At 45.8% G+C, this 22,181-nt stretch overlaps 1 protein-coding gene across 1 annotated transcript; it reads right to left on the bottom strand.

Annotated features, from left to right (window-relative positions):
- Window positions 1-1,660: 1,660 nt before the first annotated feature.
- On the bottom strand, window positions 1,661-21,073 carry LOC132646259 (uncharacterized). Its single transcript, XM_060363368.1, has 6 exons — window positions 20,969-21,073; window positions 13,113-13,404; window positions 8,233-8,418; window positions 7,064-7,150; window positions 3,077-3,262; window positions 1,661-1,994 (listed from the first exon to the last, which is right to left on the bottom strand). The coding sequence occupies exons 2-6, from the start codon at window positions 13,357-13,359 to the stop codon at window positions 1,891-1,893; spliced, it is 810 nt and encodes a 269-aa protein (XP_060219351.1). The 5' UTR covers window positions 13,360-13,404; window positions 20,969-21,073; the 3' UTR covers window positions 1,661-1,890.
- Window positions 21,074-22,181: the final 1,108 nt, after the last annotated feature.

Raw genomic sequence — 22,181 nt, 5'->3', positions numbered from 1 at the left:
GAAGGTTACTTTAGGTACCCGAGAAATGCCTCAGATTGTGTGTTGTCTTTATGCTACTGTTGCACTAAGACTGTTCAGAGCTTTGACATTCCACTATGTAATCCACTATTGTAGTCCCCAGCTCAAGATTTTAAATTTTCTTTGGTTTGTCTTTGAAGTATAGATTATAAATATTTCTCATTGTGCTAAATTTATATTCATTCAGGCTTCTGGATAAAGGGGAAGAGCCCCTCGTTCATGATGTGTAGTCATGCTGAAAATCCAGATCAAGTGAGTTCTGCCCCTTTTACCTTACCAAAGGCCTGTGTCCTCCCTGAGCTCATCTTGAAGAGTGCTCATACTGTTGACCCCAAATAACTTCCGAAGCCTCTCCCACGCCATGACCCAGAGGTGTGCACCTATGGCCTTTTTCTTACAATCTGTATTTCCCTGCAGATTACAGCAATGGTGACACTAACCTGTTTAAAACTTATGCTCTTTGTAAACTTAGAAAGGGCTCTGAAAGGCTCTCATAAGCTATAGAAAATCCAGCTGAATCCACCTCTCAGGTCAAATAAACTCCAGGTAAGCCCTGCTAATTAACAGCTTAAGTTTTCCCCTTATAGCCTGTTTTAGAGGGTGGGATTTCTCCCCTTTGCCTAGGTTTGGGATTTCCCTCCCCCAAACACCAAAGCCATGGGTCAAAAGGTCAAATGTACACCTGAAAAAGAATTTTCTCCTCAACCACATAACTTTACCTTCTGCCCATATGTATGTTCCAGGGTCCTGGCAAGTCCAGGTGTTTCTTGTATTCCTGAAGCTCCAAAGCAGCCACACAGAGGCGCTTCAATCTAACCTTGCAGACTGTGTCAGCTGGGCCTACACTTTGCCACAGATGTTCTCACATGTGGACAGCAGGGAAACAGCCGCCTACCCCAGGACCTCATCAGCTCCCCTCCCCTTTTTCTTAGGTCCCCACAACAGGAATTAGCCTTTCTGTACACAACCTCTCATTCCTGCCTTGCCATCTCTGCCTAAGTTTGTCATTTTTTAAATTTTAATTTTGTATATTAATTACAGTTTATTCAATTTGTATCCCAGCTGTAGCCTCCTTTTTGGGAGCCTCCCAATCCCATCTTCCCTCCCTCCTCTCCTCTAATGTCCCTCTTCTGAGCCCACTCTTAGGGGAGGTCCTTCTCCCCTTTCATCTGCCCCTATCCTATCTGGTCTCATCAGGACTGGTTGCATTGTCTTTCTCTGTGGCCTGACAAGGCTGCTACCCCCTCAGGGGGAAGTGATCAAAGAGCCAGCGGCTGAGTTCATGTCAGAGACAGTCCCTGTTCCCCTTACTAGGAAAGCCACTTGGATACTGAGTGCCACAGGCTGCATCTGTGTAGGGGTTCTAGGCTATCTCCATGCATGGTCCTTGGCTGGAGCATCAGCCTCAGACAAGACTGCTGGACCTAGATTTCTTGACTCTGTTGCTCTCCTTTTGGAGCTACTGTCTCCTCCAGGTCCTGAAACGTTCTTGCACCGGTGGTTCCACTAGTCTAGTACAGGTGGTCCTGCTACCCAGCTCTTCATGACCCTGGCAACCTCTGACATCATCACCTGCTGCCAGGCCAGGTGTGCCACCAGGTGTGTGCAGGGTAAAAAGGATACACTTACCATCCCTGCACTTTCTTACTCTCTTTGTCTTTCTCTCAGTCTCTCTTTGTGTATGTGTGTCTTTCTCTGCCTCATTGGTGTCCTCCCCTCCCCATTTCCTATAATAAACCTCCCTTATACAAGGACTTTACATGCAACAATAATAATTCTTGTAAAGGGTATGTCTCTGACACTTTTGTCTGTTCTTGGGACCCTTTTCTTTCCACTAGGTTCCCTTGTCCAGCCTCAACATGAGGGTTGTGCCTAGTCTTCTTGCTTACCTTTGCTTCTGCTCCCAGCCTTCTTAGATTTCCTTCCAAAATATTTCTTTAAGGTCTTCAAAAGGCTCCAAGACTCACCATCTCTGCCTGTTGGTCATTTTTTAATTGTAATTTTTTATATTAATTACAGTCTATTCACTTTGTATCCCAGCTGTAGCCCCTTCCTGGGTCCCTCCCAATCCCATCCTCCCTCCCTCATCACCTCTCATGCCCCTCTCCAAGTCCACTGATAGGGAAAGTCCTTCTCCCCTTCCATCTGGCCCTATCCTATCTGGTCTCATCAGGACTGGCTGCATTATCTTCCTCTGTGGCCTGGCAAAGCTGCTCCCCCCTCAGGGGGAGGTGATCATAGAGCCAGCAGCTGAGTTCATGTCAGAGACAGTTCCTGTTCCCCTTACTAGGAAAGTCACTTGGATACAGAGCTGCCATAGGCTACATCTGTACAGGGGTTCTAAGTTATCTCCATGCATGGTCCTTGGTTGGAGCATCAGTCTCAGAAAAGCCCCCTGTGCCCAGATAGTTTTTGGTTCTGTTGCTCTCCTTGTGGAGGTCCTGTCCCCTCCAGGTCCTGAAATGTTACTGTACAGCTTGTCCCACTACCCTGCCCTTCATGACCCTAGCAACCTCTGACATCATCACCTGCTGCCACTGCCAGGAGTGCCACTGTGTGTGTGCAAGTTAAAAATGACACGTACACAACCCCACTGTCTCTTACTCTATTTTTCTTTCTCTCTCTCAGTTTCGGTCAGTCTCTCTTTCTCTTTCTCTTTCTGTCTCGGGTGCCCTCTTCTCTCCCCCTCCCCTTTTCCCACAATAATCCCTTTATATAGCAAATATGTTGGGTGGTGGTGTTAATCATTATGATAACATTGGTGCCAGGAAACGGGCTCTCCCATTGTCTTGGCACATCGGGATTCCTTCTCCACCATCGTAACAGATTTGCTTTCTCTTCTGGTGCTTCTTGTGGGTGTCAGCCACACCCTGGGACCCTGTTTCCAACTCTCCACCCCCTGCCACAAATCTGCCTCACTGGTGTCTCACCATCCCAGCCACCAGGGACAGTTAGGTGAACCTCTCCTGTCTCCATCCCAGAGTCCAGCAGCTGCAACCTGCACTTTCCTCAGTCCTTTGCGTTGATGAGCTCTCGAGATGAGAACTTGATTACTCACCTTCCCAACTGGCTTTCTTGAAAGTTCTGATATCAGAGATGAGTCTCCAATGCTCTTTTATCTCACTCAGGCTAAGCTCGGACTCAAATTCACTTGAGCTCCGTGAGTCTTTGTGAAAACCCATTGAACAGCCTGGGTCACTTCTAGTCTTCAAGATCTGTGATGTCAGGGTATATAGAGGTGGTCCTAAAACAGTTACATACAGATATAACATAGTTATAAGTCATAACATTCTGTATTATGTTTACAAGGTATAGCTTAGAGCAGATAACTACAGACAGGCAAAGATTGCTTAACTCAGATATGGTAGCCTGCTTCCCTGTCAGAGACCCACTGAATATGACATTTAATATATTTAAGCTTATTATGACAGCCAGAGACTCCCACATCCTAACAGGATTTCCAAGGCCTCCAAGAAGGTATGGGCATGACAGATGACCTCAACCCTGGATGGTGGTATGTTAACCAGTGGGCAGATGGTCCCAGTGCCTTTTCTGCTGCTAGGGCCCAGACTGAACTGTGGACACACCTGACACCTGAAGAATTATTGTGTCACGTGGCTAAAAAGGATCTGAGGTCAATCTCTCCCTTGTTCTTCTTCCACAGATAAAGCCTCTTGTCTTTTGTGCCTTATGGCCAGACTGCCTCTGTCTGTGTTGTCGTGGAGACCACAGGACCCTGGGACATCTGTCTAGGCAGTGGACTATAGAATAGTCTGTGTCATTTTCATTGATACATTGTTTTATTTAGATTACAGTTAATCCTTTCAGGGCTCTGATCAAGCTGATGGCTAAGCTAATGGTAGCTTGACAGCTGAGGACAGGGAACTAATTAGCTCCTTGCCACACCCACGCCAGTGTCACCATAGTAGCATAAGCTACAGGGCGGGGGATATGATTTCCCCAGAAATATGCCCCCTGGAAGGTCCCTGGCAAACTCATCTCACTTGGAAAAGAGACGTGTTCTGAGATTTCTAAGCTTCTTCAGTTGTGGCTCTGGGGCTGGAATAATGAATTCTTTGATCTTTCCCTGTGACCGCTGAAACAGCACAACTAACTTTATAAAGAAATTTATTATTAGTAGATTGTTAAAGGCTTTAATAAAAATAAGTTTAAGGAAAGTAATGAATTAAATTTAGTATTAATAGGCATTAAAAATAGTAAAATAATAATAGGCTCCTTTTTAAGAAATAATAGCATGAGAGGTGCAGCTGGCGGGAGTTTCCCCCTCCCTTCAGTACCTTGTTCCCAGAGAAGATTATAAATCTTGGGCGGGACATATGGGAGGAAGGTTAACAAAGATGTAGTTAGATTTTGATATAGAGAGGGACTTTGGCAGGCATCTGACTTAGCTCCTGACTTTCCTCTTCATTAGTTAGCAATAATGAAACTATATTTGAGGTTTCTTTTCCTTTGTTTGCTCTGATCAAAAAGTTTTTAGGCCAAGATTATTCGTGGGTACTACTTTATGTTTGACTGCATTTTGAGTTAAAATGTAAACTTTGTATTCTTGGTAAAAGTCTAAATGTTCTGGGAAGTATGCCAATTTTAAGGTGCCTTTTGTGAAATCATTATAAAAATACTAGCTTGATTTCAGTAAAGTTGCAGCAGAGTCAAAACCATCAAGGTGTCTCTGTCTGTCAATTCTTCGCCGAAACCGTGTCTTCCTGTCCAAAGCCTTGTTCTCCTGTGGACGACGGGAGCCCGACTGGGCCGGTCCGTGGCAGCTCCTCATTGAAGGTAATCCACTAGGTGAGTTTATTAGTCAGTTCATTCCCTGGTTAACCTACTAACTGCTGGATCTCGAAGAGGAAACAGGTTGGCCTTGCTTACAGACTTCATGTGTAGAGAGAACGGTCTCAGATGTGACTTTTTACTCTTTCTTCAGCTAAAGGACAGTGACTGCTCCCAGCATTCTCACCTGAGTCTTGTGGTAAATAATTGAACAGGAAGAAAGCTGTAAAGCTTATGGAAGGCCTAAGGACACAGAAGCTTAAGTTATGAGGACTGAAGAAAGTGTTTTAGGGCCTAAGAAGGTGTTTTAAGGTTAACAAATACAAGCAAACCTTGGATGGTTACAAGAAGGTTACTTTAGGTACCCGAGAAATGCCTCAGATTATGTGTTGTCTTTATGCTACTGTTGCACTAAGACTGTTCAGAGCTTTGACATTCCACTATGTAATCCACTATTATAGTCCCCAGCTCAAGATTTTAAATTTTCTTTGGTTTGTCTTTGAAGTATAGATTATAAATGTTTCTCATTGTGCTAAATTTATATTCATTCAGGCTTCTGGATAAAGGGGAAGAGCCCCTCGTTCATGATGTGTAGTCATGCTGAAAATCCAGATCAAGTGAGTTCTGCCCCTTCTACTTTGCCAAAGGCCTCTTGTCCTCCCTGAGCTCATCTTGAAGAGTGCTCATACTGTTGACCCCAAATAACTTCCCAAGCCTCTCCCATGCTATGACCCAGAGGTGTGCACCTATGGCCTTGTTCTTACAATCTGTATTTCCCTGCAGATTACAGCAATGGTGACACTAACCTGTTTAAAACTCATGCTCTTTGTAAATTTAAAAAGTGCTCTGAAAGGCTCTCATAAGCTACAGAAAATCCAGCTGAATCCACCTCTCAGGTCAAATAAACTCTAGATAAGCCCTGCTAATCAAAGGCTCATGTTTCCCCCTTATAGCCTGTTTCAGAGGGTGGGATTTCTCCTCTTTCCCTAGTTTTGGGACCTCCCTCCCCAACGACCAAAGCCATGGGTCAAAAGGTCAAATGTACACCTGAAAAATAATTTTCTCCTCAACCACATAACTTTACCTTCTGCCCATATGTATGTTCCAGGGTCCTGGCAAGTCCAGGTGTTTCCTGTATTCCTGAAGCTCCAAAGCAGCCACACAGAGGCGCTTCAATCTAACCTTGCAGACTGTGTCAGCTGGGCCTACACTTTGCCACAGATGTTCTCACATGTGGACAGCAGGGAAACAGCCGCCTACCCCAGGACCTCATCAGCTCCCCTCCCCTTTTTCTTAGGTCCCCACAACAGGAATTAGCCTTTCTGAGCACAGCCTCCTCATTCCTGCCTTGCCATCTCTGCCTAAGTTTGTCATTTTTTAATTTTAATTTTGTATATTAATTACAGTTTATTCAATTTGTATCCCAGCTGTAGCCTCCTTTTTGGGAGCCTCCCAATCCCATCTTCCCTCCCTCCTCTCCTCTAATGTCCCTCTTCTGAGCCCACTCTTAGGGGAGGTCCTTCTCCCCTTTCATCTGCCCCTATCCTATCTGGTCTCATCAGGACTGGTTGCATTGTCTTTCTCTGTGGCCTGACAAGGCTGCTACCCCCTCAGGGGGAGGTGATCAAAGAGCCAGCGGCTGAGTTCATGTCAGAGACAGTCCCTGTTCCCCTTACTAGGAAAGCCACTTGGATACTGAGTGCCACAGGCTGCATCTGTGTAGGGGTTCTAGGCTATCTCCATGCATGGTCCTTGGCTGGAGCATCAGCCTCAGACAAGACTGCTGGACCTAGATTTCTTGACTCTGTTGCTCTCCTTTTGGAGCTACTGTCTCCTCCAGGTCCTGAAACGTTCTTGCACCGGTGGTTCCACTAGTCTAGTACAGGTGGTCCTGCTACCCAGCCCTTCATGACCCTGGCAACCTCTGACATCATCACCTGCTGCCAGGCCAGGTGTGCCACCAGGTGTGTGCAGGGTAAAAAGGATACACTTACCATCCCTGCACTTTCTTACTCTCTTTGTCTTTCTCTCAGTCTCTCTTTGTGTATGTGTGTCTTTCTCTGCCTCATTGGTGTCCTCCCCTCCCCATTTCCTATAATAAACCTCCCTTATACAAGGACTTTACATGCAACAATAATAATTCTTGTAAAGGGTATGTCTCTGACACTTTTGTCTGTTCTTGGGACCCTTTTCTTTCCACTAGGTTCCCTTGTCCAGCCTCAACATGAGGGTTGTGCCTAGTCTTCTTGCTTACCTTTGCTTCTGCTCCCAGCCTTCTTAGATTTCCTTCCAAAATATTTCTTTAAGGTCTTCAAAAGGCTCCAAGACTCACCATCTCTGCCTGTTGGTCATTTTTTAATTGTAATTTTTTATATTAATTACAGTCTATTCACTTTGTATCCCAGCTGTAGCCCCTTCCTGGGTCCCTCCCAATCCCATCCTCCCTCCCTCATCACCTCTCATGCCCCTCTCCAAGTCCACTGATAGGGAAAGTCCTTCTCCCCTTCCATCTGGCCCTATCCTATCTGGTCTCATCAGGACTGGCTGCATTATCTTCCTCTGTGGCCTGGCAAAGCTGCTCCCCCCTCAGGGGGAGGTGATCATAGAGCCAGCAGCTGAGTTCATGTCAGAGACAGTTCCTGTTCCCCTTACTAGGAAAGTCACTTGGATACAGAGCTGCCATAGGCTACATCTGTACAGGGGTTCTAAGTTATCTCCATGCATGGTCCTTGGTTGGAGCATCAGTCTCAGAAAAGCCCCCTGTGCCCAGATAGTTTTTGGTTCTGTTGCTCTCCTTGTGGAGGTCCTGTCCCCTCCAGGTCCTGAAATGTTACTGTACAGCTTGTCCCACTACCCTGCCCTTCATGACCCTAGCAACCTCTGACATCATCACCTGCTGCCACTGCCAGGAGTGCCACTGTGTGTGTGCAAGTTAAAAATGACACGTACACAACCCCACTGTCTCTTACTCTTTTTTTCTTTCTCTCTCTCAGTTTCGGTCAGTCTCTCTTTCTCTTTCTCTCTCTGTCTCGGGTGCCCTCTTCTCTCTCCCTCCCCTTTTCCCACAATAATCCCTTTATATAGCAAATATGTTGGGTGGTGGTGTTAATCATTATGATAACATTGGTGCCAGGAAACGGGCTCTCCCGTTGTCTTGGCACATCGGGATTCCTTCTCCACCATTGTAACAGATTTGCTTTCTCTTCTGGTGCTTCTTGTGGGTGTCAGCCACACCCTGGGACCCTGTTTCCAACTCTCCACCCCCTGCCACAAATCTGCCTCACTGGTGTCTCACCAACCCAGCCACCAGGGACAGTTAGGTGAACCTCTCCTGTCTCCATCCCAGAGTCCAGCAGCTGCAACCTGCACTTTCCTCAGTCCTTTGCGTTGATGAGCTCTCGAGATGAGAACTTGATTACTCACCTTCCCAACTGGCTTTCTTGAAAGTTCTGATATCAGAGACGAGTCTCCAACGCTCTTTCATCTCACTGAGGCTAAGCTCGGACTCAAATTCACTTGAGCTCCGTGAGTCTTTGTGAAAACCCATTGAACAGCCTGGGTCACTTCTAGTCTCCCAGATCTGTGATGTCAGGGTATATAGAGGTGGTCCTAAAACAGTTACATACAGATATAACATAGTTATAAGTCATAACATTCTGTATTATGTTTACAAGGTATAGCTCTAGCAGATAACTACTGACAGGCAAAGATTGCTTAACTCAGATATGGTAGCCTGCTTCCCTGTCAGAGACCCACTGAATATGACATTTAATATATTTAAGCTTATTATGACAGACACAGACTCCTAAATCCTAACAGCAACTCCCAAGTCCTCCAAGAAGGTATGGGCATGACAGATGACCTTGACAATGGATTGTGGTATGCTAACCACTGGGCAGATGGCCCCAGTGTCTTGTCCACTGCTAGGGCCCAGACTGAACTGTGGACAAACTGGACACCCAAGAGTTATTGTGTCACGTGGCTAAAAAGATCTGAGGTCAGTCTCTCCCTTGTTCTTCTTCCACAGAAAGCCTCTCCTCTTCTGTGCTTGATGGCCAGACTGCCTCTGTCTGTGTTGTCGTGGAGACCACAGGACCCTGGGACATCTGTCTAGGCAGTGGACTATAGAATAGTCTGTGTCATTTTCATTGATACATGGGTTTGTTTAGATTACAGTTAATCCTTTCAGGGCTCTGATCAAGCTGATGGCTAAGCTAATGGTAGCTTGACAGCTGAGGACAGGGAACTAATTAGCTCCTCATTGCAAGGTAATCCACTAGGTGAGTTGATTACTTAGTTCATTCCCTGGTTAACCTACTAACTGTTGGATCTCGAAGAGGAAACAAGTTGGCCTTGCTTACAGACTTCATGTGTAGAGAGAAAGGTCTCAGATGTGACTTTTTACTCTTTCTTCAGCTAAAGGACAGTGACTGCTCCCAGCATTCTCACCTGAGTCTTGTGGTAAATAGTTGGATAGAAAGAAAGCTGTAAAGCTTATGGAAGGCCTAAGGACACAGAAGCTTAAGTTATGAGGACTGAAGAAAGTGTTTTAGGGCCTAAGAAGGTGTTTTAAGGTTAAGGAATACAAGCAAACTTTGGATGGTTACAAGAAGGTTACTTTAGGTACCTGAGAAATGCCTCAGATTGTGTGTTGTCTTTATGCTACTGTTGCACTAAGACTGTTCAGAGCTTTGACATTCCACTATGTAATCCATTATTGTAGTCCCCAGCTCAAGATTTTAAATTTTCTTTGGTTTGTCTTTGAAGTATAGATTATAAATGTTTCTCATTGTGCTAAATTTATATTCATTCAGGCTTTTGGATAGAGGGAAAGAGCCCCTCGTTCATGATGTGTAGTCATGCTGAAAATCCAGATGAAGTGAGTTCTGCCCCTTCTACTTTACCAAAGGCCTCTGTCCTCCCTGAGCTCACCTTGAAGAGTGCTCATACTCTTGACCCCAAATAACTTCCCAAGCATCTCCCATGCTATCACAGGGAGGTGTGCACCTAAGGCCTTTTTCTTACAATCTGTACTTCCCTGCAGATTATAGTAATGGTGACGCTAACCTGTTTAAAATTTATGCTCTTTGTAAACTTAAAAAGTGCTCTGAAAGGCTCTCATAAGCTATAGAAAATCCAGCTGAATCCACCTCTCAGGTCAAATAAACTCCAGATAAGCACTGCAAACCAACAGCTTAAGTTTCCCCCTTATCGCCTGTTTCAGAGGGTGGGATTTCTCCCCTTTGCCTAAGTTTGGGACTTCCCTCCCCCAACTACCAAAGCCATGGGTCAAAAGGTTAAATGTACACCTGAAAAAGAATTTGCTCCTCAACCACATAACTTTACCCTCTGCCCATATGTATGTTCCAGGGTCCTGGCAAGTCCAGGTGTTTCCTGTATTCCCGACAGCACCAAAAGAGCCACACAGAGGTGCTTCAGTCTAACCTTGCAGACTGTGTCAGCTGGGCCTACACTTTGCCACAGATGTTCTCACATGTGGACAGCAGGGAAACAGCCGGCTAACCCAGGACTTCATCAGCTCCCCTCCCCTTTTTCTTAGGTCCCCACAACAGGAAGCATCCTTTCTGAACACAAGCTCCCCATTCCTGCCTCGCCATCTTTCCTAAGTTTGTCAGTTTTGAATTTTAACTTTTTATATTAGTTACAGTTTATTCACTTTGTATCCCAGCTGTAGCCCCCTTCCTGGGTCCCTCCCAATCGCATCCTCCCTCCCTCATCTCCTCTCATACCCCTCTCCAAGTTCACTGATAGGGGATGTCCTCCTCCCCTTCCATCTGACCCTACCCTATCTGGTCTCATCAGGATTGGCTGCATTGTCTTCCTCTGTGGCCTGGTATGGCTGTTCTTCCCACCCCCTCCAGGAATTGTTGATCAAAGAGCTAGCCAGTGAGCTAATGTCAGAGACAGTCCCTGTTCACCTTATTTGGAATCCTGCTTGGAGCCTCAGCTGCCATGGGCTACATCTGTACAGGGGTTCTAAGTTATCTCCATGAATGGTCCTTGCTTGGATCATCAGTCTCAGAAAAGCCCCCTGTGCCCAGATAGTTTTTGGTTCTGTTGCTCTCCTTGTGGAGGTCCTGTCCCCTCCAGGTCCTGAAATGTTACTGTACAGCTTGTCCCACTACCCTGCCCTTCATGACCCTAGCAACCTCTGACATCATCACCTGCTGCCAGGCCAGGAGTGCCACTGTGTGTGTGTGTAGGGTAAAAAGGATCCACCTGCTACCCCAACATTTTCTTCCTCCAATTCTCTTATTCTTAGTTTCTCTCTGTGTGTGTCTCTCTCCCCCCCTCACTGGTGTCTTCCCCTCCAGTTTTCCCCACAATAAACCTCCCTATACAAGGACTGTTACATGCAATAATAATAATTATTACAACAGGGGTGTCTCTGACCCTCCCCCCCTACTGTGTTGCCTTATCCAGCCTGGATATAAGGATTTGTGCCTAGTCTTATTGCAGACTTGTCTTATCCCAGATTTGTTAGATAACCATTTAAGTATTTCTTCTCTAAGAGCTGCACATGGCTCCAAGTCTCACGGTCTGAGCTCTGTAGTTTTGAGGAGCTGTGCAGGGCATGGGGCGGCATGTTGAGTGTTCTTGTGGAGCTGGGTAATGAGATAGAAGAATGTCCTATGGGATGGAGACAGGGATCGTCAGAGAAGCAGGGGTAGGATCCAGGGACAGCAAGTTTGATGTCCTTCCTGCTTACCCTCATAGCATTCTCCAGTCTCAGGAGGCTCTTTCTGCTGCTGGGAAACGGTCCTGCTCTGGGACCAGGAAGGTCACACATGTGTCCTGGGTTTATTCTAGCCCTCTGAGTCTCTGTTCCTCTCTGAGCCTCATCTACCTCATGTGTGGCTCTGAGTTTCTGTCCCACAGGGTTGCAGACTACAATAATGGCAGGAGCAACTGCATGGGCTTGTACTTACAATTATTGATCATCTATTGATTGTTCTTATATTCAATAGACTTTTAAACATGGATTCACCATGGATTATCACTTTATTCCCATAGCTCATAAAGACAGATGGGTACACTTCCATTTTCCTGATTTTTGTTTTGTTTTGGTTTGTTTTAGTTTTTTCAAGTCAGGGTTTCTCTGTGTAGCCATTGCTGTCTTGGAACTCAATCTGTAGCCCAAGCTGACCTTGAACTTACAGAGATCTCCCTGTCTCTGCCTCCTGAATGCTGGGATTACAGGTATGTCTTACTCATTTTCCACTGAAAGGGTTAGACTAACTTTGTAACCTATATGTCTTCTAAAGCCTATAGTTTCGAGTTTTAGATCCAGGTTAAGCTAAAGCCTCTTAGTACCTTTCCAGAGAGTGAAGGAATGTGACCCTATCTGTGAGGACAGATATAAAAAAAGGCAAGCAAGCAATGACCTTCACTCAGCAAAAGAAGGACCAGACCCTTGTCCTTGAGATAGCGTTTCTTAGCAAGGAACCTAGACTTCTTCTGAGTAGCTTTTGACCTCCAGCCAAAAGTCTGCAGCCCCCAATCTTCAAGGATGAGCTAACCACCCCCACCTTAAATTGCAGCTGCATCACACTTGGCAGGACTGGCCAAGCTTGAGCACCTAAGACTAACCAATTATCTTACTTTATAGCTTCCTCATCCAATCCTAAATTGCCAAAACTGCAACTTCAAATTTCCCGCAATTTTTCTTTTAAAAACCTAAAGGCCTTTGTCTCCCGGTGCCACTCTTTGCTCACCGGCAGGGGTGACCCCGTTGTACAATGGTTAATAAACCTCTTGCTTTTGCAACGAGTTTTGGTCTGGGGGAGTTTCTGGGAAGGGCGCGATTGAACTCCTGAGCTGTGAGACCCCAGGTCTTACACCACAGGTAATCATTGAGGCAGAGGGCTGTAGAGTGATTCGTCCAGGGTGATAGAGCTACGACTGGAGTCTGCCTCTGCTCAGCTCCAAAGTCTGGGCTTTGAAATTCAGTGTCACCAAGTGCTCCATTTGGGAGCTGGCTTGAATCCTGTGCTCACCCCTCCCAGAGTCCTTCTGAATGTCAGCTTCTTCCCCCTACAGCTTCAGCTAGCTCCTTCCCAGGGGCTGTGTGACCCCCATGGGTGCCTGAGAATGTGCTTCTGTAAAAGCAGGTGCGTGGCTCTAGGGTTCAGTTAGTGGGGTCTGTAAGCCTTTCAGCCTCTCCTGGGACCTGTGAACTCTTTTGACAGGAGGTTAACCTGCCCATGGAAACACTGGCGTGGGGACTCGGTGGTGAGAAAGGGGTCAGAGTAGTGGTGGGTGGGGGTCTTCTCTGTACTTACTCATCAACTTCTCTAGTTCAGATTGGGTCTGCAGCAGCTGTTTTCTTGTGTAGTGGTCGAGGTCCACGACCTGTGGATCCTTTTGTTGATCCTCCTCTGTGCCACTTGCCTTCTCTGGCTGAATTACTCCCACATCAATGGTAGGGCCCTCTGATAATTCCTGGCTGTGTAGCTCTCCCTGCTTCAAGTCCCTTTGTGGTTGTTGCTCTAAGCCCGAAGCTGGAGGATTCTTGCCTCTGCCAGACATTTCTGCTCTGGGAATGGGTGTTTGATCAGAACTGATGGACGAGACCTAGAAATAAAGGAAGAGTAGCCCAGCTTCAACAGGAACAGATTTTCCTTTGATCAGAACAACGGCAGAACTCCATTCTCTCCTGGGCAGTATGTGTCCAGGTGCAGGGGCCTTCTGCTTTATAGGGCCTAAGTGCGACCTCGGGGAGAAACGTCTGTCAGTGGACACGTGCTTTATAGTTTCACAGCCAAATGGTCCCAGAGGATGTTCTCTGTACTGTGTTGGTTTCCTGTCAAGAAGGTGTGCTTATAGTTATGCTAAGCTGGCTGTTTCCCAGCTTGTCTCAGGCTTGTTCTTTTAGGTCATTAGTCCATTTACCTGACCCTGAGAACAGATGAAAAGAAGGGGAGTCATATTCTCCCACTGGCTGTTTCTTACAGGAGGGGGATGATGAAGGTGGGGCTAGGCTCTGTCCCCAGTGTTTAAGGGGGCAAAGGTCAGGTCCACTTCATGTAACAGTTGAAGAGTTTTAATTTGTTCTCCTGTAGTGGATCATGTGATTCCCACCATTGATTCTGGAGAAAATAATTATTAGACCAGGGATGTGGTTTGTAAGATGAGACTGAGGAGAGGGGCCCAGGAAGCTTCTAGCCAGGACAGCCTTGTCCTCAAGTGGACCTGGTGACAGCAGTGATTTAATTTAGGATGAAGTTGTGTAACTTTTAAAGGACAGGGTCAAAATGATGTATGAGGTTAAGGAGGAAGGGGGAGAATGAGGGGGGCAGAGTTTGAGGGAACCAAAAGCCCATCCACTTGTCACTCATTTCTTTCTTTCTTTCTTTCTTTCTTTCTTTCTTTCTTTCTTTCTTTCTTTCTTTCTTTCTTTCTTTCTTTCTTTCTTTCTTTCTTGGGGTCTGTCCCTTCACTAAGTGTTTGAGCCCTCTAGAACCAGTTGTTGGTGGAAGCAGCATTGTTCCTGGAGGAGGGCACAATTTCCACACTAGCTGTATACTGGAGATCTAATTTACTCTTTAACCTTGGAGAACTGCAGCAGCAAAGGCTTGGCTCAGCCCAGGAAGGAAAGTGATGGAGAGGGAGGAGTGGGAAGGTGGACACTTGGATAATGAGAATGAGGAAGGGCAGGATGGGAAGGTAAGGAGATGGAAGATGCAGGGTCAGGAGCATGGCACCTGGGAGGATTAAAGGATGGGGATAATGGAAGAAGAGTTTGGGGGATGAGAGAAGAGGTGCTGGGATCACAGGGACAGGTAGAAGAGAAAACAGGAAGATAGGGATGGAGCATGCAAGATGGCATGTGCATGGCTTTCTGTGTTCCTCCTCCTCCTTTTCTATGTCCCACTCTAAGGAGATCAGTCCTTCAGCCGTTAGTGTGACAGAGGGTGAGTGAGGAGATGCAGCACAGAGGGGGACTCAAGAGCTCAGTCTAAGTTCCAGTTGTCCTTTGAAAGAATTTAGACATCTTCTGTCCCTGAGTACCAGTCATGGAGAACAATGTAAGACCAGTTCAGCTGGAAGGACACATTACCAGAGAACACCCAAAGGCCACATGGACCTGTATGGGAAGTCAGGACAGCCCAAGACTTTCTTAGAGGCCTGTTGAGAGGACAAAGGGAACTTCAGTTTTGGTTCTTGACCAGGAGTGGACTTGGCAAGCCTGGTCTGCTGCTGGAGCCAGGGCCTCAGAGAAACTAAGTTGTGGTTTCCGGGGACCTGACTGTTCCCTGGGCTGTGGTTATCAGGGCAAAAGCGGCTGTGCCTGAGACATCCTGTAATGTTTTTGCCATAGTTGTTTGTATTAGTATTTTGGCAGCCTGCTTCTGGGTTGCCTAGCAACCTATGATGTCAATATGTTTCACCAGCTAGGCAGCCCATACCTAGCAGGCATGGTTATGTTGCTCCTTAAAAGGATCAACCTGCCACTTTGTCCCTCTCTTGACTCTTAGCTCCTGCTCTCTCCCCTTTCTCTGTCAGGAGCCTCCTGTCTTCCCTCTATCATGTCTCACTCTCTCCTTCTCCCTTTCTCTTCATCTCTATCTAATAAACCTCTTTCATATAAAATCTGCTGTGTGCATCATCATCATTGTTTTATTTTGTCCTAAGATTTGTGCTTTTGGCTGGGAAGGGCTCTCTTGGTAGCACCTGGTCTGGTCATGCCAGGACTCCTTTAATAAATCGGACCATGAATGCCTGCAACAGATTTTTTTTTTTCTGCTGTATCTATCTTTAACCACCTATGTCTTAAAACCTTCTCTCAACTGCCCTGCCTTTACTGCACACACCTATCCAGCTGGCACACACCTGTCCGGCTGGCACACACCTGTCCAGCTGCTCCTGGCTGCTCCCGGCTGCTTGGACTTGTGTCCTGCCAAATGTGCCAAGCCCTGGGGACTCGCACTGTGCTAAAATCGGCTTGGGGAAACTAAACCGCTCATATGTTGTTTCAGACAGACACAGCCTGCTTCTAAGTAAGCAATTACTGGGGAGCACAAACGTGGCTTTAAATTGCACCACTGCCTCAGGCTCCATGGGCAAGATTTTAAACTTCTATAGAATGCGGCCACCAGAGGCTGGCTTGCAGAGGAGGGTTTTTACCTGAGCAGACTTCCACGCCATGTGCACACAGCCATGCCACGCGCATGCTCGCAGAGAATTTTAAACCTGGCTGGGACAGCTATGGTCTCCTTGTTTCGCCACAGCTGCACACCACACATGGCGAGTCACCATGTTGACTTTTAAATAGAGAAGCTGCTCCGTGTGCGCCCCCTCCCCACTCCTGCAAAACCCCAAGCTGCATGCTCTAAACACTGGCTCTCAATATTCTGACCTCTAAGGTGCTACTTCCAAGCTTTCAACAATCTTTTCTTTCTGTTTTCTGTACACTCTTCTCTTAAAATATATATCTTAAAATGCTGTAAATTCTTATCTAACAATTTATATAATTTTCTCATTGGTTCACATTTATAAGACTTCCTTAATCATAATTAATTCTCTGTTTATTTTATCTCCTTTTAGACTAGGACTGCAACAAGCCTCATTTTAAATTGGTATGGATTTTTATAAAAATTCAAAGTTACATTTTACAATATATATATACATATATAATGTCTTTATAAATTCCTAAATTAATAAATGCTGTTTCTCCTGCCATGAGCTACCTATGATCCATATTCACCACTACGGTTTCTAGTTTGCTATAATAAATTCAAGTGTAATTTTAAAATTTCTTTATACTGTTCTACGATATTGTTGGTTTTAAAACTCATAACTCAGGGGTTACTATGTACAAGTTTTTACCAATACTCTAAATTAAGATCTATTAATTTTAGAGGTATTTATGCTAAAACTTGGTCATGTGCTATATCTTTACTATCAAAAGGTTAAAATATCCTTGGTCTTGTTTTCTAAAAATGGTATTATTATTAAGCTATAGCATAGCCTTAGACTTTTATAAGATGTGAACTTTTTATATACTAAATCATACAAAAACTGTTGTGTAATGACTATATTTATGACTTTTAAGGCTCCAGCTTAACAGGGACAAAACATAAAGTTCTAATATTTAATGGTTAATGAATGCAAGTTAATAGTCATCTCATAGATTATCAAGTTCTCTAACATGTCCAAAAATATATTTGTAATCCTACAGATGCAAACATGGTCTCACTGCCATCTTTAATAAACAGCTGAGGATGGTCCTTGAGTCACCATACGGGAGTTGGTAAATATAATAAGAGAGGAGCCTTTGCTGGACTTTGTGTCACTAGCATACAACATGAGAATTTTTCCTGCGCTGCAAATCTGTCTAAACAATTGTCGAGCTATATTTTAGGTAATTGGACTGGAGAATTCGATACTACGATGGAGCAGCTGAGAGTGGCCATTGTCACAGTAAATTCTACCGGAGTGGACGCAGGACTAGCCACAGGATTATCAACATGGATTGCTGCAGCCATGAATCATCTGAAGGAATGGGCGGGCATGGGAGTGTTAGCAGGCCTTCTGGTGTTGGTCTCCTTGGTTTGCCTGTGGTATATATGCAAGATTAGAGTCTCACAACAGTATGATGCAGCCATGATCATTCAGGCCTTTACAGCCATTGAAGCAAGACATTCTCCCCAAGCATGGTTGGATACCATAAAAAGCTAAAATGATACGCTCAGGATGCGAGGCTAAGCACTGCACTCAGGGTCAGCCGCTTTGGACCCAGAGAAGAGCATGTCTGATTGCATGCGGGTTGATGCCCCAGGTCCCGCCTCTGAGAAAAAGGTATCGGACGGGTCCGATGCTCTTTGGGTGGATGACACCTAAATGAACATCTGTACAAAGTCCCAATTTATTTCTAATATCAGAGATCAGACCTCTACTCTTGCCTGATGCGTCTAAAACAAAAAGGGGGAACTGTAGAGAGCTGCAGAATGCTATGCCTTAAAGATGGAGCTGGTTTCCGCCTTCCACCTTCCCGATGGTGAGTGCTCTCTGTCAGGAACAACTCCACATTTGGCTAAGGCCGAGGATCTGGCTTGCTTCCATGTATGTGGACCTATCTGCATTGCCCCCGTGGCACGCCTGGGTTGGCTACCCAGAGGCTATTTAAGCTGTGGGCTGGCTTTCCCCGGGGTCCGAGGATTGTTCAATGTTCCTGAATAAACTGCATTGAAAAAAAAAAAAAAAAAAAGAGAGGAGCCTTCCCGACAGGCTCATCTACAGCAAAACTATGCTCCAGACCTTGGCTACTGCTCTGAGGCTGTTAGCATTCCTGCACAAAAAACAGGAGGACAAATGGCTCCTTGATTCAGTGACCTCCACCACCCTCTCCCAGTCCAGGATAACATTGCAGGTCTGTTTTGGCCTCACACTGGGGTCCCACAGACATGTTGCCAACTTCTCTCTTGGGAGAGTTCAGATGTCTTCTCAGTTCTCTTCATGTGCAGGAGACCAGGCCTTAAGCCTGAGTCCTAGAGTTGCAATTGTCAGATCTAGAAACAATGTGCCTTGTTGCCAGACTCAAGAAACAGGCCTGAATGGAACCTTTTACCACCCCTTTAGCTAAAGGACAATAAATGTTCATGGCAGTCTCATCTATGTCTCATGGTAAATAACTAGATACCAAGGCCTAAAAAAATGTTCTTTGAGGGTCTAAGAAAGTGTCTTAAGGTTGGTAAATGCAAGTTATAAACGTTGAAAGGTCTAAGGTGATTTAAGGTATCCTAAATATGTAAAAAGGCTTAATATTTCCTCCTGTTGCTATGCTACTGTTTTATTGACTGTCCAGAGCGTTGACACTTATCAGTAGAGCTCTGATTTATTAATCTAACTCTAATACAAAAACATTCCACTATACCACCCACTATCATGGTTCTAAGCTCAAGATTTTAAATCTCCATAATGTGTGCTTATACTGAAGGTTAAAATCAAGTGAGCTTCCCATTTTACTTCACAAAAGGCTTCTGCCTTTCCAGAGCTCACCTTAAAGAATGCTTGTGCTGTTAACACAAATGTGTATGTCCACTGCCTTTTCTGTAATGTGTATTTCAGTGCAGATTACAATTGTGATGCTAACATGTCTAAAGTTTTATCTAGTTCATAAAACTTAAAAGTAATTCTTGTAAGCTGCAGGAAATCCACCTGAATCCACCTCTCAGGTCAACTGGGCTCCAGATAAGTACTGCAGTTATTGCCTATCTCAGAGGGTGGGATTCCTCCCCTTTCCCTGGTTTTGGCACTTCTCTTTCCTGGCTACTTGATTGCTACCTTCTATAGGCAACACCTGCTGGATTGGTGCATTCTCCTCATTGGCCACTGGATTGGCGGGTTCCCCTCATTGATCAGCATAAAATGCCTCTCTTGGTAGGGGAAGCTTGACCATTCAGTGTCTGGACTTTCTACTACCTTTAGAGATGGAGAGAACCCCCCTCCCCCACAAGTACAGTATTCATTGGCTATGGTTGACCCTTTCTGCTGACCTCCATTTCCTTGGGAGAGATTTTTTCCCCTCTATGTGCATAGTTTCTCCCCCTCATGCTCGCCTATGAACATCCTAGTGCTAGGTAAACTGTGTCTCCTATGGGCAGCTGTGCCCTTGGTCTCTGGCCAAAGCTGACGAGCTGTTGGATCAGGTAGGGTCATTCTCTACTGGGTCAAACCTTGCTCTTGGGACACCTTGACAGGTCATTTACCCCTACCCCCCCAGTGGGAATAGTCCATTCCAATGTACACCGAAAAAGTTTTCTCCATAACCTACTTAACTTTATTTTCTATGTATATGTTTTAGTATCCTGCCAAACCCAGGTGTTTCCTATATCCACAACAGCGCCAAAGCAGTTACCACAGGTGTTCAAGTCTGCCCTCACAGACTTCCTTCAAGCTGGACCTGCACTTTCCCTCCCAGCCATGGATGTTCTCATAGACCCTGGACAGCATCAAAACAGCCTGTTCTTCCTGGACTTGGCCAACATTTCAGCCTTTTGACCTCCCTACAGTGCCCCCAGTGTCAGCAGAAAGCAGCCAGAAGAGAATCCACACCAGTTATTAATTTATTATTAACAAAAGGCTGGAATGGTGTGCTTCAGGACCAGGACAAGCAGCTCCAGGTTCTCCCAGCGTTCCTCAGTCCCTATCTGCTGCCTTGCATGGCTGGCCACTCTCTACTGGCAACCTCCTACCTTAAACTTCCCAAAGTAGGGGCTTCCCCTCATCCTCATGACCATGTAATCTGGACATTTTGTTGCCATTATTTTTTCTTTCTCTCTTATCCCCTTGCATGGCAACCAAGAGCCGCTTCCAACGAACATTAATTTGTATACTTTAACTTACCTTACATGAGAAGCAGCCCAAGTTCCTCATTTTTTAATTATAGAAAAAGGGAGGAATGTTAGGATTTTGGCAGCCTGCTTCTGCGTTGCCTAGCAACGTATGATGTCAATATGTGTCACTGGCCAAGTAGCCACACCTAGCAGGCGTGGTTAAATTGCTCCTGAAAAGGATCAATCTGACACTTTGTCCCTCTCTTGGCTCTTAGCTTTTTCCCTCTCCCCTTTCTCTGTCAGGGTATCCTCTCTCTCTTCCCCTATCATGTCTCACTGTCTCCTTCTCCCTCTCTCTTCATCTCCATCTAATAAACCTCTTTCATATAAAATCTGCTGTGCATGTCATCATTATTGTTTTATCTGGTCCTAACAGTCTGAAATAGCTCTCTGCTGACCTTGGCCACTTTCCCCTGCAAATAGTTCAGACTATGCTATGAACCATACTGTTAAATATTTTTTCATGGCATAAATCATCAGCTTATGTACGATCTCCTGGTCCCAGCTATTGCTTTATTTTTCATCCCTGGTCCTCTCTTACCACCCCACCATTTGGGACCCTTACTCAGGTCCCGGTCAGACAGGAGGGTGCAGGACAGGCTTTGACAGGAGCAGGCACATGAAGCACACAGTTGAATCCAGCTGTCTACTCCCGACCACAGCTGGCCTGCTGACTCCTGCAGGCTGTGGCTTTGGACCCTGTCTCTTAGTAGGAGGCCCCATGTCTGCCACAGTACAGGAGTCAGGCCAGCCCTTACCCTCCCACAATGCAAGTGGACTCTGTTGGTCCCATTACTCACCCTCTCCCAAGGGGCCGCTCAAGTGTGTATTCCTGGCCAACGCTTCTCAGCTAGTGAACATGTTCTCAGAAAGGGGAAGAGACTGGCTCCTCAGCAGGAAACCAGACATCACAGAGCCTGCGCAGATGTTCTTCTTTGAACCCTGGGCGTGGAGTGTCAAAATCATTCAGCTTGTTTCCTGTTGTGAAATCTCTGCAGATGGCTGGGCTAGATGAGAGCTTCATCTGATCTTGCAGAGGCCCTGAGTTCAGGACTCATCTCTGACCTTCAGCTCACTCATCTTTTAATGTGGGACCCTGAGGTTTGCCTCCAAGTCCGAGTTCAGCAAAAGTCCTGGATCTCCCCGGGTTTGTGCTCTGGGTCTCCATGATCCTTCTCCTGCCCTGTAGCCAGCCCAGCAACAAGAACATCATTTCAGTAAATAACTCTTTTTTTTTTTTGGCTTCTGACATCTCCTAAATTTCACATTTGGTTTTTGATTGTTCTTTTCCTGTAGGTGTGTGGCATGTGGCATGTTCATATGCAAGTGGACTCACATGTGTGTGCATGTGTGACCTGAAAGCTTATGGATTTGTCTAATCTAGTCAGTCAGCCAATTCGAGCACTTCCTGTTTCCTCTTTCTGAGCTCTGGGATTACAGGTCTGTAGCCGTGTCCAGCAAGCATTCCTGCCAGAGTCCAGTCATGCAGGAACAGGCCTGAGGCAACGAAGTGAGCTTCCTGGAGAAGGCCCGCCTTTTTGTAAAGACTGATAGGTGAGCCCTGGTAAAGGCAGGGCCCCGGGGACTCGGTCTCTAGATTGCTTCTTGCTGCTGTTCGCATTTCCGTGCTTGGCATTGCTGTATGCCTCATCTATACCTGCATGGCATGGTGGCATCTTCATTGCCCGTGCTCTGATGGAACTGCTTCACTCTGACAGGCTGATTCTTGCAGAATCAATGTGAGGATGATTTTACAATTCCTGATAATGATTCATGAGTTGGTTCAAGTAATTTTTTAGCCCCTCTGCAGAATAGCAAGATCTGCTAGGAGCTCTGTGCGTCTTCACTTGTCACTGACAGGTAAGCTGTGCGTAGGAGCTTGAGACACATTTATGACCTGGGTACACTTTCAGTCTAGCTCCAAAGACAAAGTCGCGGTTCTTTATACACCATGATAGACAGCCATGGGCACAAAATAGATGACTAACTAATTGTGGGATGAAAGACAGAAAT

This window comes from Meriones unguiculatus, chromosome 11 (genome assembly GCF_030254825.1).
Source record: "Meriones unguiculatus strain TT.TT164.6M chromosome 11, Bangor_MerUng_6.1, whole genome shotgun sequence".
In the NCBI taxonomy this organism is placed as follows: Eukaryota; Metazoa; Chordata; class Mammalia; order Rodentia; family Muridae; genus Meriones; species Meriones unguiculatus.
The sequence above is the reverse complement of the archived record's forward strand: the minus strand, read 5'-3'. Positions and strand labels throughout refer to the sequence as shown.